The sequence below is a fragment of the Nyctereutes procyonoides genome, unplaced genomic scaffold (genome assembly GCF_905146905.1).
Source record: "Nyctereutes procyonoides isolate TBG_1078 unplaced genomic scaffold, NYPRO_anot_genome, whole genome shotgun sequence".
Lineage (NCBI taxonomy): Eukaryota > Metazoa > Chordata > Mammalia > Carnivora > Canidae > Nyctereutes > Nyctereutes procyonoides.
Genome location: NW_026574891.1, coordinates 563 through 15104, shown reverse-complemented (window position 1 = coordinate 15104; position 14542 = coordinate 563). Strand labels below are relative to the sequence as shown.

The window sequence follows — 14542 nt, the reverse complement described above, 5'->3', positions numbered from 1 at the left end:
CTACAGTGTGGATGAACCTCAAAAATATGGATGTGAAACACTGCATATTCCATACTTTTATATGAAGTGTGCAGAAAAAGTGCATTTAGAGACGAAAGCCAATTGGTGGGCACCTGGGAGTACAACAGAGAGACTGCAAATGGGCATGAGGCATCTTCGGGGAGATGGAATTTTTAAGAACTGGATCATGTTGATGGTAACTTTACTAAATAGAACTGTGCACTCAAAATGAGTGAGTTTTAGGATCTGTAAATTATAGCTCAGTAAAGCTATCAAAAAAAAAAAAAACAACCTCCAAAACTGATCATACCAGTTAGCAATTTGCTGCTTCTCATGCCCAGGTCTACTCTTTACTTGCATTTCCCCTTTGTGGTGTTTTGTCAGTGAAGAGCCCTAGAGGGACATGGCAGGAGGGAGGGGGTGTGGCTGTGATGCCCATTTCAGTCTTGCTCTGGCCACGTGGCTGTAGGAGGCACGTGTGGAGAGCCCTCCAGTGGCATTCTGCCCAGCCATGCACCCATCCCCTACAGTCTCAGCAAGCTTACAGCTTGACCCTGGCCTGATGACCATCTCACTGTGGCCCCCCCAGATGTGGATCCTGCACACTTCAGGACTTGTGCCACCCTGCTGGCAAGTAGGTTCCCAACTCCTCATGCATGCTCACCTACCAGCGTTGGATTGTCTGTACCTCTAAGGGCTCCATCCTGCTCATCCAGCTCTGACCCAGCTCTGGTCTGGGCAACACAGTGAGTTTCTTTACAGCCACACCATCTCCAGTGACTTCTGAATCCCAACCCTTGGAAACTTGGCCTGACGACCATCTCATGTTTGCCTTCTTTAGGTATTTACCTTCAGCCCTAGGGTAACTTTATCATTCTCTTTATACCTTCATAGTTCTCTCCTGTCATGGTTAACAATTATTCATATTAATCTTTCTCTGTTCAAATTACTCCATTGTTTATGTCTCCTGATTGGTTGGTCCTTGACTTAAAAAAAAAAAAAAAAGCAAGCCCTAGATTCAAGAAACCTTATGCCAAGCAGCATCATTTTAAAAAATATGTATCTAAGCACAGCATGGTTAAACTTCTGAAAACCAAAGGCAAAAAGAACATCTTTAAGCAGACAGAGAAGCAAAAAAAGGGCACATTATCTTCAAAAGTACAACAATTAGACTCAACAGAAGCAAGGAGACAGAAGTCAATGGGAATGAGATCTTCAAGTGCTGAAAGAAAACGACCAATAACCAAAATTCTGTATCCACTCAAAATCTTCCAAGAGTGCAGATGAAAATCAGGATATTGTCAGCCAGAAACAGGATTCGTCCTCAGACCTACACAAAACAAACAACCTAAAATCATGTTTTTAGGCAGAAGGAAAATAATCCCAAATGGAAGATCTAACATGTAAGAAGGAATAAACAAAACACAGCCAATAAGCAGATAAACCTAAATGAGCATCAACTATTTAAACTAAAATGAGGGCAGCCCCAGTGGCGCAGCGGTTTAGCGCCACCTGCAGCCCAGGGTGTGATCCTGGAGACCCGGGATCGAGTCCCACGTCAGGCTCCCCGCATGGTGCCTGCTTCTCCCTCTGCCTGTGTCTCTCTGCCTCTCTCTCTCTGTGTGTGTGTCTCTATGAATAAATAAATAAAAATCTTTAAAATAAATAAATACGGTGGCTCAGCAGTTTAGCACCACCTTTAGCCCAGGGCGTGATCTTGGAGACAGGGGATTGAGTCCCATGTCAGGCTTCCTGTGTGGAGCCTGCTTGTGTCTCTGCCTGTCTCTGTGTCTCTCATGAATAAATAAATTTTTTTTAAAAAAAGAGAAAATAAATAAATAAAATCATTAAATAAACTAAACAGGAGCACCTGGCTGGCTCAGTCAGTGGAGCATGTGACTCTTGATCAAAGCCCCACGTTGGGTGTAGACATGACTTTAAAAAAGAAAATTTAAAAAAAAAAAAAACCTAAATGGACTAAATTCTCCATCTGAAAGGCCATCAGACTATTTTTTTTAAATGTACATGCCATTAACGAGATGTATTTATCTTAAATGTAAAGGTACGGAGAGATTGAAAGTAAAAATTGGGATCCCTGGGTGGCGCAGCGGTTTAGCGCCTGCCTTTGGCCCAGGGCGCGATCCTGGAGACCCGGGATCGAATCCCACGTCGGGCTCCCGGTGCATGGAGCCTGCTTCTCCCTCTGCCTGTGTCTCTGCCTCTCTCTCTCTCTCTCTCTCAATGTGTAACTATCATAAATAAAATAAAATTAAAAAAAATTAAAAAAAAAAAAAAAGAAAGTAAAAATTGGAAAAAATACACTCCACAAATACAGCCCCCGACAAAAGTTAGCATAGCTACTATAAATAGCAGAAGTAGTAGACTTTAAGGCAAAAGGTATTACTAGTTATAAAGACACACTTGAGAATATATGAAGTACATTCAACCAAAAGATTTAATGTTTAAATCTATATGCATCTAATTACATAGTCTCAAAATATCTAAAGCAAAAGCCAACAGAACATGATGAAACAGACAAATCCATGATCCTGCTGGGAGGTTACACACACAGCTCTGGGGGACATGTAAGAAATGACTATAATCTTACACAACGTTTCCCAAAAAAAGAAGAAAATGAGAAACATTTCCAAACTCTTGTGATGAGGACAAGAAAACTCTAATACCAAAACCATAACAAGGATGAAATTACAGACCATTTCACTCATGAACACAGATGCTAAACTCCTAAACAAAACAACTAACTGAATCTAGTAATACATAAAAAAGGATAATACATCATGATCAAGATGGGTTTATTCCAGGAGTGAGAAGTCACTTTAATATTTGAAAATCAATGCTGATTCACCACAAAATAAATCATAATTTTCTCAGAGGATACATGAAAGTAATTTAGTAAAACTCAATATGCATGCACAATTTTTTTTTGACTCTTAGCAAACTAGTAATAGAAGGGTAGTTCCTTAATCTGAAAAAGCCTATCTATTTTTTTTAAAGGCATACTGTTGAAAGCCTGCCCTCTGAGACTAGGAGAAAGGTAAGGCTGCCACTCTGGGCACCTCTTTCCAGGATTGTTCTTGGAGTCCAAGCTAGCACAGGAAGCAAACACACACACACACACACACACACACACACACCTGGTAAAGGTTAAGAAGGAAGACAACTCATTACATGTAAATAATACTGTGTAAGTAGAAAATTCAACAGAACCTACCAATAAACTATCAGAATTAGTAAGTGAATATAGAAAGATTGCTAGATAAAAAGTCAGCAATCAAGAATCAATTGTATTACTATATACTAACAAGTAACAAAAGATGTTAAAATGACATTTATAATAGCGTCAAATCAAATACCCAGGGATATGAACAAAATATGTACAATATTTCTGCACAGAAAACCACAAAATCAAGGGAAAAAAATTAAGACCTAAAAAAATAAGGAAATTCACCATTTTTGTTGGGAAACTGTAAAGATACCAATTGTTCCCAAATTAATCCATAGGTTTAAAGCAATCATAGTCAAAATCCCACTCTTTATTTTGGTGAAAACTGACGAGTTAATTCTAAAATTCACTATAAATACAAACGATTTTAAATGGCCAACCCCTTTTAAAGATGGCAGAAAGGCTTGACCTTCCCAATACCAAGACTTACTGTCACACCACAGTAATGAAGGGTGACACTGGAACAAAAATAGACAAGTGGACCTCTGGAGTCTAGTCCAGGTAGGTGAGAGATCCAGGTGTGAAAATACACCACCAGTAAAACTTCTAGATCTAGAAGACAATATAAGAGAGTATCTTCATAACGTCAGAATAGGGGAATTTTTCTTAAGCCACAAAAAAGCATTATCCATAAAGGAAAAGATAAATTTGTGTATATTACAACTGAGCACTTCTTTTTATCAGATGACCCCACAGAGAGTGAAAAGGGAGACTACAGGACTCATTGCCAGAGTCCATAAAGAACTCTAGCTTGATAAGAAGGCAGGCCAGCATAAAAATGAGCACGGGTCTTGCACAGGCGCAACATAAAAAGATGTCATCTTGCACATTATAAAAATCGTTTGTCATCAGAGAGACGCAAAGTAAAGCCACAGTGAAACACCATTACAGTCTCACTCCCAGCAGTGCTTAAACTAAAAAGACTGACAAATACGGGGGTTGAGGACATTGAGCATCTACTGCCTTCCTCCACTGCTGGGGGGAATGCAGAATGATGCAGCCCCTTGAGGGTGCAGGTTGGCAGCATCTCCTTGCACTTTTTAACAGATCCCCAGGGGCCTCAGGAAAGCCTTTCTTTACCAGGCTCAGGTCAGACACCTCAAGGTCCTGCTAGAGCAACTAAGAAAATATACATATTTTAACATCTCTGAAGTTGTGATGCACCTGAATCCATTTTCCCTCGGTTCACTCAACATTTCAGACTTGACTAGTGCCCTCTCTTTCGTGGCACTTTGGCTTAGTTGGTAACTACACTGTCTGCTAAATGCCTCCCACGCTGGACTGGAAGCTTCAGGAAAACAGACTATCGTCCTTCCCTGCTGCAACCCCTAAAACTGGAATTGCCAGGTCAAAAGGCACGCACATTTTTCAGTTACTTTTAATTACACGACTCACGAACACATCTCTATTCTAAAGTGCAGCAATATATTGCACAAACCCTCCCCGTCCCGCTCCCTCCTTGAAGCTAGCCACTGTCAGCAGTTTAGAATGTATCCTTCTAGACTGTTCTTTGCATGTACATGCATGTGAATACATGGTACGCGTATTATTCAGAGGCCAACTGTCTACTTGCCACAAATACTGTGGCAGCGCACGCACCAGCAGTAAATGAGAGGGTCTGTGTTGCGTCCCTTGCCAAATCTGGATGTATTCTATCAGTTTTTCTCCAATTTGGTAATAGAAGCCACTGGATGGTTCAGATCTATATTCCCCGGATATACTGTCTTTTGGGGTGGTTTTCCAGATACAAGCATCCTCCTCTCCATCCCGCCCCAGCACCCTGAGTTACAGACCTCCCCCTACTCCTTCCTCTGTCACCAGTGGAGGGCTATTTTACAGTGAGCTCTTTAACCCAACTGGAATTTATTTTTACATGCAATTATAAAGAGAATTCTTTTTTCCAACCAGATAACCAACTCTGCGTATTATGATCCTTCCTTGATTCTCCCAACTTAAATGCCATTTTGATCAGATATTAACTTCCTATACACACTCAGAATGTTTTCTGAACTTTCTATTACTTTTCACTGATCTGTCTTTGGGGCAGAGCCTTGATTATTGTAGCTTTGTGGTAAGTTTTAGCACCAGGGACCAAAATTCCCCCTCATTAAACTTAAAAAATTTTTATTAGCAATTTTTGCACATTTTCCTTCCACATTAATTTTTTTTCCTTCCACATTAATTTTAAAAACGCTTTTGCCATAGTTTAAAAAGTTCCTATAAGGAAACCATGTTCCTTGTGGGAACTTAATTAAATCTCTATGTAAGAAGGCTGAATATCTTTACATTACACATATTCCTATCCAGATATTTAGTCCAGTTGTTTGTTTTAGTCTTCTGGTATTTTTAAAAATCATTCTTCATTTGGATCTTCATCTTTCTTGTTAAATTTATTCCTAGATTTTGCTGTTTTTATCACTATTGTGTGTAGAATTTTTTATTTTTTTCTACTTTTAGCTGATTATTGCTGTTGGCTATTTGTAGATTTTATATCCAACCATTTTACTAAGTTCTCTTATTCTGATTTATTCTAATTTTTTTCATTGACTCTTAGATATTGTAGCTAGAGAATCATTGTCTCTTCTAGTTTTTATACTACAAATTTCACTTTGCTATTTTTTACATTAACTAGAAGCTCACTGGGGGGATCCACCAGCTTTATCCTGGTTATAATGACTTTTAATGGTTTTAATAATTTCCCACTTAACGTGGCATTTGCTCTCAGTGCCTCTTTCAGCTTTAGTATCGCTGAGAGCTCATTAGAAATGCAGAATCTAAAAAAAAAAAAAAAAATGCAGACTCTGAGGTCCTACTGACTGAACCAGAATCTGCATGTTAACAAGATCTGCCTGGTATTTCCCACATAAAGTTCAAGGAACACTGGTCTAGGTGATTTCTTTCTATCCCGATTTTGAGTTTAGTAAGAAAAGCTGTGGCTGCTGAATTCTACCAAACTTTTTGGCATCTATTGATCCCAAAAATTGGATTCCTCCTTAGTGGCTGCCATGCATTCTAGTGTCTGATACCCTAATTCTGGGCCAGCCCTGCACCCTACAGCAGGAGGCCACCTTTCAACCCCCCAAGCATTGTCCTCACCACTTACTTCCCCATCCATGTCTCGGGCTCCCCAAAGCATCTCCAGGTTTAGACGGGTATTCTCCGCTTGAGGTGCCAGGGCTGTGAGCAGCACACAGTGGGTGCTCAGAAGTCACGTGATTTTTTTTAAAAAATATATGGCCTAAAGGCTCCAATGCTTGCTTTCTTTTTTTTTTTTTTAATTTTTTTTTTTTTTTAATTTACGATAGTCACAGAGAGAGAGAGAGAGAGAGAGAGGCAGAGACACAGGCAGAGGGAGAAGCAGGCTCCATGCACCGGGAGCCCGACGTGGGATTCGATCCCGGGTCTCCAGGATCGCGCCCTGGGCCAAAGGCAGGCGCCAAACCGCTGCGCCACCCAGGGATCCCGAAGTCACGTGATTTAACTCGATCTGTCATCCTTGTATGGCTGAGCGGACGGGGGAGCCGGGGGTGGACTTCCTCCTCTCCATGCAGATGACTTTTTATCTTGTTGAGTCACAGACCTCTGAGAACCTGGACACCTTCCCAGGAAAACAGCCATTAATGGCTTTCCCTCCCTGCTTGTTGGGAAGCTCCTGGCTGTCCTTAAGCCCATGGTAAGACCCTTGCTCCCTGCTCTCCCAAAACCTTTGGCTGTGGGACATCCTACAGAAATCCCCACCAGCAGTACCCAGCTGGTACTGGGTATTCTGAGGCTTCACCACAAGCCAGGCGTTGTGCTGAACACCCACGGGGGCTCCACTGAGTCTACCCACAACTCCAGAGGGCAGATGGTACTGCCAACCCATTTTACAGATGGGGAAAACCCAATTTCCTCAAGAAACCAGAAACTCGGGATCCCTGGGTGGCGCAGCGGTTTGGCGCGTGCCTTTGGCTCAGGGCGCGATCCTGGAGACCCGAGATCGAATCCCGTATCGGGCTCCCGGTGCATGGAGCCTGCTTCTCCCTCTGCCTGTGTCTCTGCCTCTCTCTCTCTCTCTCTGTGTGACTATCATAAATAAATAAATTTTAAAAAAATTAAAAAAAAAAAAAGAAACCAGAAACTCCTTGATGGCAAGGTCTGATGTTTTATGGCTGGGGCCTGGACCAGCTAGAATGTCACTGTTGATTACGAGGCCTGGCTGGGAAGCTGCAGGGGCCTCCACGCCCTGTCCCCTAAGCCCCTTGCCTCTGCAGACAGTTCTGAATCTGGTTAAAATGGACCACAGCTGACTGGACCAGGGTGCCAGGTGGGACTCAGGGACATTCACACATAGCTCTATAGGCCATCCAGCAGTCTCTAGGGTGACCCAAGTGCTCTCTAGTCTGGGTGGCCCTCACCACACAGGACCAAGCTGACCCTCCTTTGGTGGGCAATAAAGTTAGGGACAGAAGGAGCACGCAGATGACAGGGAGGAGGAGTGGGGCAGAGCTGAAAGGCTACCGACAAAAGGAGGAAGTAGAGGGCAGGGAGGAGGGGAGAGAAACTTCTGGTAAAACAGCCCCATGAGAAGTGGGTCACATCTCAGAGGGGCCACACAACATGAGCAGCAAACAGACCCTGGCCAGACCTGCCTTCATGCAAACAGCATCTCAGAGGGGGGGCAGCCTCAGGAGCCCCCAGAGCCCAGCTGGGGACCAATGTGCCACTCGCACTGAAAGTGAGCCAGAAGTAGCGACGTGAAGCCCTGCCCAAGGGGTTGCTTTTTGTTTATTGACCAGACACAGTGGCCTTGGTTTCTGGACATAGTCAGCATGAGAGTGCCTGTCTCCTGGGATGGGGCAGGGGTCCAGAATGATCGGCCAGGAGCTACCAAGGAGAGAAGACGCCACTCAACTCCTCCACAGGGAAGAAGAAACACCAGCAGCTTTGCCCTACAATCACCAGGCAGGTAGAGGAGGCTGGAGTTTGCAAGGTCCTTCCAGATGGCTCCAAGGACAAAGGGAGCTCTGGTCCCTTTGATGGTCTCCCGGGTGTAAGGTAAAGGCAAGGGCTACAGAGCCCAGCCAGCACAGTCCCAGAAAGAGTTTAGGGGGATGCACAGAGGCCCAGGAGCTCTGGTGTGCCCCCATCCCACAATGAGCCTGGGCTCTGGGGCCAGTTCAGGTGAGGACACTGCCTGAGGCCACCTGTAGCGGCGGAGGCCTAGCTATGGGTGTGTTAAGGGTGACAAATCCCACCTTCTTCTGGCCCTGGGTTCCCTCTGTAGGCAACAGATAGCCACCAGCAGGGATCAAAGTCCACAGAAACAGTGTGTCCAGGTTGGGTGTCCTTGTGCGTCCTGGCATCTCCAAAGGAGCCAGCAGCTCTCAGGGGAGGTAGAGTGCCACCACCACATAGATGACCCAGCTGGTGGACACAAAGACCCCGAAGAGCAGACTGAAGAGCACGAGTGAGCGGGCCTTCCGGGAAGCCTCCTCAGCCTGGGCCAGGTCCCCCCGGCTCAGGGCAGCACGGGTCTGCAACGAGACGGAGGCAGGGAGTGGACATGGAGCTCCCCCAACTCCCACACACCACCAACAGCGCTGGGGCCCGGTGCACAGCCTGGAATGCTGGCACCCTGAGATGCTCAGGACCTGCCCGGGGCCACCATGTATGAAGGAGGCCACGGCTGCCAGCTCTGGGGCACCTACCTTGGGCCCGGCACAGAACCATGCCCTTGGCCTCACCTACAGCCCTCACAACAATCCTAAGACTGGGGTCCCTGTTGCCTCCACTTTGCAGATGAGAAAACAAAGGCCCAGTGAAGGGCCCCACCCAGGGCCCCACAGCTAGTGGTGGAGCCAGAACTCAGAGGCAGGCAGGCAGTGGCCTCCAGACTCCCACCTCTGAGCAGTCATGAGAGCTGCCTTCTCCACAGCATCCCGGCTTTATGATGGAGGAGCCTGACCAGTGCGGGGAAGTCAGGGCCACAGCCAGGTCTGCTTTGGGCAGAAGCCCCCAGGGGCCTGCCTACTCTGTTTATTGGGACGTCTTCACAGTGGCATCACTTGGTCCCCAGGGACCAACCCCATGCCTGGGAATGGTCAGGAATATCAGGAGGAAGGAAGGAAGCTATGCAGGGGATGGATGGATGGATGGATGGACGGACAGGACAGACGGACAGGGGTGGATAGACAAGGAAAGATGGATGCGTGAGTTATTAGATAATAGAGGGGTGGGTGGAAGAGTGGATGGACAGATGGAGGGATGAAAGGAGGCTAGGGAGGTAGTCAGCGGATGGACGGTGGGTAGACAGGTGGGTAGCTAGATGGCTAGAAGGAATGCGTGCACGGACAGTCTCTACCCCATTAAACACAAGTCCCCACTGAGGCAGGCAGTTCCTTGGGCCTTATCAATCATTCACACCTTTGTTGTAAATTGGTTTAGCCAAATGTTCTGGAGTAGATCTCCAGTGGTACGGAGCAGACAGGAGAGGGGAGGAGTGGCCATCCAAGAGGGCTCCCCGGACAACTGAGCACTGATGCCCCAGTTCCTGGCACCCTCCTGAGATCCCCAGGGGCTGGGACAGGGGCTGTGTGGCCCCCCACCTACCTCGTGGGAGTAGACGATCGCAATGAGCCCCGTGAGCAGGCAGCAGAAGAGGGTCACCAGCACGGACTCCATCATGTAGTCCTTGGGCAGGGGCCTGTGCTCCACCGCGGTGGGGGCTGGCAAGCCAGCCACGGGGCTGTTGTACTGCGGGGACAGAGGTCACCACACTGCGGTGAGGACACAGCCAACCAGGGCCATGGAAGGGTCCCTCTGTGCACTCCCCCACACCTGGCTCCCACCCAGTGAGGCTGTGGGTCACTGAGAGGTCAGGTCGGGGCCCCCCTTCAGCCCTCTTGCTGTGCCCCCCACCTGTCACCAGCCCCTAGGGGTCTTCTCACTTCTGGCCTCTACAAACTGCTCATCTCCATATCTCCCTGCCCTGACTGGGCTCCCATGGGGTGAGGGGGCCTCTAAGCTCTTCCCCACAAGCACCCAGGGGCCTTTCAGTGTTTCTAAAAATCTAATCAAGTCATCTCCCACCCAAAGGCGCTGAGGCCCTCACCACAGACCTCCTATCCTGCCCTCCTAAGCTGACCCCCACTACCCCCAGGCCTGTGCCCAGAGCGCCCCTCCTCCTCTTCATCTGAAGGCTCCTCCTCATCCCTCAGAACTCAGCTCAAATGCCCCCACCTCTGGGAAGCCTTCCAGGCTTGCCCTCTCCCCAGACTGTGGAAACCTTTCCCTTTCCTCATCTGGGCCCCGCAGCCCAGCTTGTGGTCACCTTTCATCATGTGTGCCAAGCTCTCCCCTGGGCAGGGCGGCAGTGGCGAGTGGGGGCAGCGAGGGGGGCCGCGTGGGAAGTGGGCGTGGTGCAGGGGGGCCCCACTCACCACCGGGAAGGGTGTGAAGAGCGGCGGCGCGGCAGGTGCTGGGTACAGGGGCGCGGCCGTCGACGGCGGGTACAGGGCCTGGGGCGAGGGCCCGGGCTGGAAGAGGACAGGCCCCTGCGGGAAGGGCGGGTAGAGCAGGTGCACGGCCTTGGGGTCGGGCGGCGCGTAGGGCGGGGGCTCGCCCACGAAGCCGATGTTGGGCACCCCGCCAGCTGCCGCCTTGGGCCCCTGCGGGGCCTCGCCTGTAGCCTGGGTCTGGGGAGCGGACGAGGCCGCGGCCTCGGCCTGGGCATCTGCCGGCGGGTCCTCGGGGGCCGGGGAGCTGCCCCCACCCGCGGCCACTTCCTCCCTGGGCCCTCCGTCCTCATCCAGGAGCTGCGGGCGCTGCGGGAGCTGCGGGAGCGCAGGGCTCCGGGAGTCCTCGGGGGATGCGGGGCCGCCGCCTCCTTTTGCGTCTGCTCCTGGGAAGACAGGCCAGGTGCCGTGAGCCCCCAAGCACCACGGACCCAGTGGGACCCCTCCCCCACCCCCAGCTACAAATCACAGCCCCTCCAGGGAGAAAGTCCCAACACCGCTGCCAGTCCCCACTCTTCCCAGGGGGAGGCTGCACTCAGGTCTCTCCCCACTGGGTGTTGGAAGAATCTACCCAAAGTATAGGGGTAGGAGGGGAAAACAGGTGCCGAGGGGAAGGTGCTAGCTGGCAGTCATGCAGCCAAAGCATCCCCAGGCTGGGACGGAACACAGGCCTGACCTTGGGTCCAAGGCTGCCACTGGGGAGCAGTCCTGCCCCCCGCCCTGTCGCTGGTAGACTGGACAGGGAAGGGTGTGTCCAGGGCAACCCCTGAGAGCCGATCTGAGGAGACGATCTGAGCCAGACTCCTGGCTTGGGAGGCAGGGAAGATGGGGTGCTCCAGAGTAGCCGGACCCTGGCTAATGGACTGACCTCAAAGAACCAGGAAGTCACCAAGGGCCAAATGCCAGCTGAGGCATAGAGGGGACAGAAGCCCGAATGGGGGTGGGGAAGAGGCAGAGAGCAGAGCAGTAGGTGGGGAAAAGTCCACTAGCAGTGGAAACTGAGAGCTCAGAGGCCCTCGATTGCCTGGCTGCCCATCAGCCCTGGCCCCGGCCATCAGCACCCCTGGGATAAACTCCTGTGGAAACCATAAAGGGAAAGCTCACTAAGGTGGCAGCAGGATGCCAGATGAGAGAACTGCTCACCCCCCACGTCAATTCCAGGAAGAACTGTTAGTTACAGACCCCAGCAGGCACGCCTGCAACAGAAGAGGAAGAGGACTACAGACCCAACAGTGAGGATGGATGTTGCATCTCCTACAAGGAATCCGCCCTGAGCTCCTGCTTTTCTCCAGTGGCCTTCGGTTCAGGACAGCCCTTCCCAACATCTCTTCCTTCTCCACAAAATAACACTCCTCTCCTTCCTTTGTTGGATTTGCCTGGGGTTTGCCGTAGCTTGCATTTCCCAAATTGCAATTGTCTGCTATTCCCAAACAAACCCACGTGTGCTGGCAAAATAACGGACTTCTATTTTTTAGGGTGTCACTCCAGAGGTACCCAAACAGGTTCTCCAAGTCTTTTTTTTTTTTTATGATAGTCACAGAGAGAGAGAGAGAGAGAGGCAGAGACACAGGCAGAGGGAGAAGCAGGCTCCATGCCCCGGGAGCCCGACGTGGGATTCGATCCCGGGTCTCCAGGATCGCGCCCTGGGCCAAAGGCAGGCGCCAAACCGCTGCGCCACCCAGGGATCCCAAGGTTCTCCAAGTCTTGAAGGGACCCTGCACCTCCCGAGAGCACCCTGGCCAGCTGAGTACCCCTAAGTATCAGGAAGGGCCTGTAGGAGAAACCCTGGTAGGTATACAAGGCTCCACAGTAGAGTGGGTGGCCCAGGGCCTGGCTTTAGAGGTTTATTTCCCAAATGTCCTTAAAGGTTACAGGAGGCAGAGAGAGAAGCAGAACAGCTGGAGCAGCAACAGCTCAGGAGAGGTGGTAGGAGCCCTGCTGAGATAGCCCACCAGTCCCAGGAGGCCTTGGAGGGACTGAGTTAGAGGCCAGGGATCCTCAGAGAAGGGATCCCCAACAGCAAGGAGTGCTGAACTCCTGAGAACTCCCCACCCACCCACTCCCAGCAGCCAGGGTGTCACTCACAGGCCTGCGGTGGGGTTCATGCCTCCATACCCTCACCCATGCCCACCTGCTATCTCCGTACTACCTGAATCTGGACGGGACACGTGACATGCTTTGGCCAACAGAATGCCAATAAACATCTCCCGGGGGTGCCTGGGTGGCTCAGTCAGTTCAGTATCTGACTCTTGATTTTGGCTCAGGTCATGATCTCAGGGGTCCCCCTGCTCATTAGCCCTGCCACCTGTCCACCTGGTGCAGCGCCCCCTCTTCCTCAGTCCCTCCTGAGCTTCCAGCATAAGGGGGCCAGTTTTGGATCATGCCAGAGTGGCTCCCAAGGAGCAAACAAACCAGCACCTAGAAAGGAAGGAGCTGCAGAGGGGATCCCCTACTTGTGTGAATCGGGGTGACCAATATATCTGTTTTCCCAGGGCTTTCTCAGATTTGCTACTAAAACTCTCATATCCTGGGAAAACCCTTAGTCTCAGATAAGCCAGGGTGATTAGTCACCCCAGACTGCATCCACACAGATCTTGGACTCTCCCCCTCCAAGCTGCATGTGTAGGCGACAGACCTAGACCAGCATAAAGGACAACCAAACCGGACCACCAAACCAGCCAGGAAGCAACTAACCAAAAGCAATAAGTACACACCTATCAATAATTAACCTAAATGTCAACGGGGAGGGGGGAGTCGGGGGGCACTGGCAGGCTCAGGTGGTTAAGCCTCTGCCTTAGTCTTGGGTCACGGTCCTGGGGTTGAGCCTCATGTTGAGCTTCACACTCAGTGAGGAACCTACTTCTCCCTCTCCCTCTGCCCTCTACCTCAATGCTCATGTGCTCTCACTCTCTCATTTCCTCTCGAATGAATAAAAAAATAAAATCTTAAAAAAATAATTAACTTAAATGTCAATGGCATAAATTCTCCAGTCAAAATACACTGAAAACCTGAAAGGGGAAAAAAAAGACCCATTTATATACTGCCTACAAGAGACTTGCTTAAGATGGACACACACACGCTGAAATTGGGATGGAAAAAGGTATTCCGTGCAAATGCAGACCCCAAAAAAGCTGGTGTAGCTGTATTTATATCAAACTAAACTTTAAAACAAAAACTGTGGGGCTCCAGGGAGGCTCCGTCAGTTAAGTGCCTGACTCTTGATTGTGGTTCAGGTCATGATCTCGGGGTCCTGGGATTGAGCCTCACAGTAGGCTCCATGCTAGGCATGGAGTCTGCTTGAGATTCTCATTCTCTCTCTCTCTCCCCGCCCCCCTTCACTTTTCCCCAATAAACACACACTCTCTCACACTCTCTAAAAATAATTAATCAACATAAAGACTACAATAAGAGACAAAGAAGGGTATTACATAATGATACAGAGGTCTGACACAAGGATATAGCAATTATGCTCCCAACGCAGGAGCACCTAAATATACAAGCAAATATCAACAGACCAAAAGGATGAAACAGACAGCAATATCACAATAGTATGGAACTTCAGTACTCACATACACCAGTGGATAGAGCATCCAGAGAGAAAATTAATATGGAAACATGAGCCTTCAACACGTCAGGCCAGATGGACTTAGATCTACACAGAACATTCCACCCAAACCCAGCAGAATACATACCACTCCCAAGTGCACAAGGCACATTCACCAGTATAGAACGTATGTTAGGCCACAAACAAGTCTCAATAAATCCAAGACTGAAATCTTACCAAAGATCTTCTTGAACCACA

At 49.1% G+C, this 14542-nt stretch overlaps 1 protein-coding gene across 1 annotated transcript; it reads right to left on the bottom strand.

The window, feature by feature from the left end:
* Positions 1-7388: 7388 nt before the first annotated feature.
* Positions 7389-11126, bottom strand: LOC129523289 (proline rich transmembrane protein 1B-like; the record flags this gene model as incomplete). Its single annotated transcript, XM_055299801.1, has 3 exons — positions 7389-8760; positions 9836-9979; positions 10666-11126. Coding segments are annotated over 3 exons (755 nt in total), but the record flags the coding sequence as incomplete, so codon positions are not given.
* Between the last annotated feature and the right edge of the window lie 3416 nt (positions 11127-14542).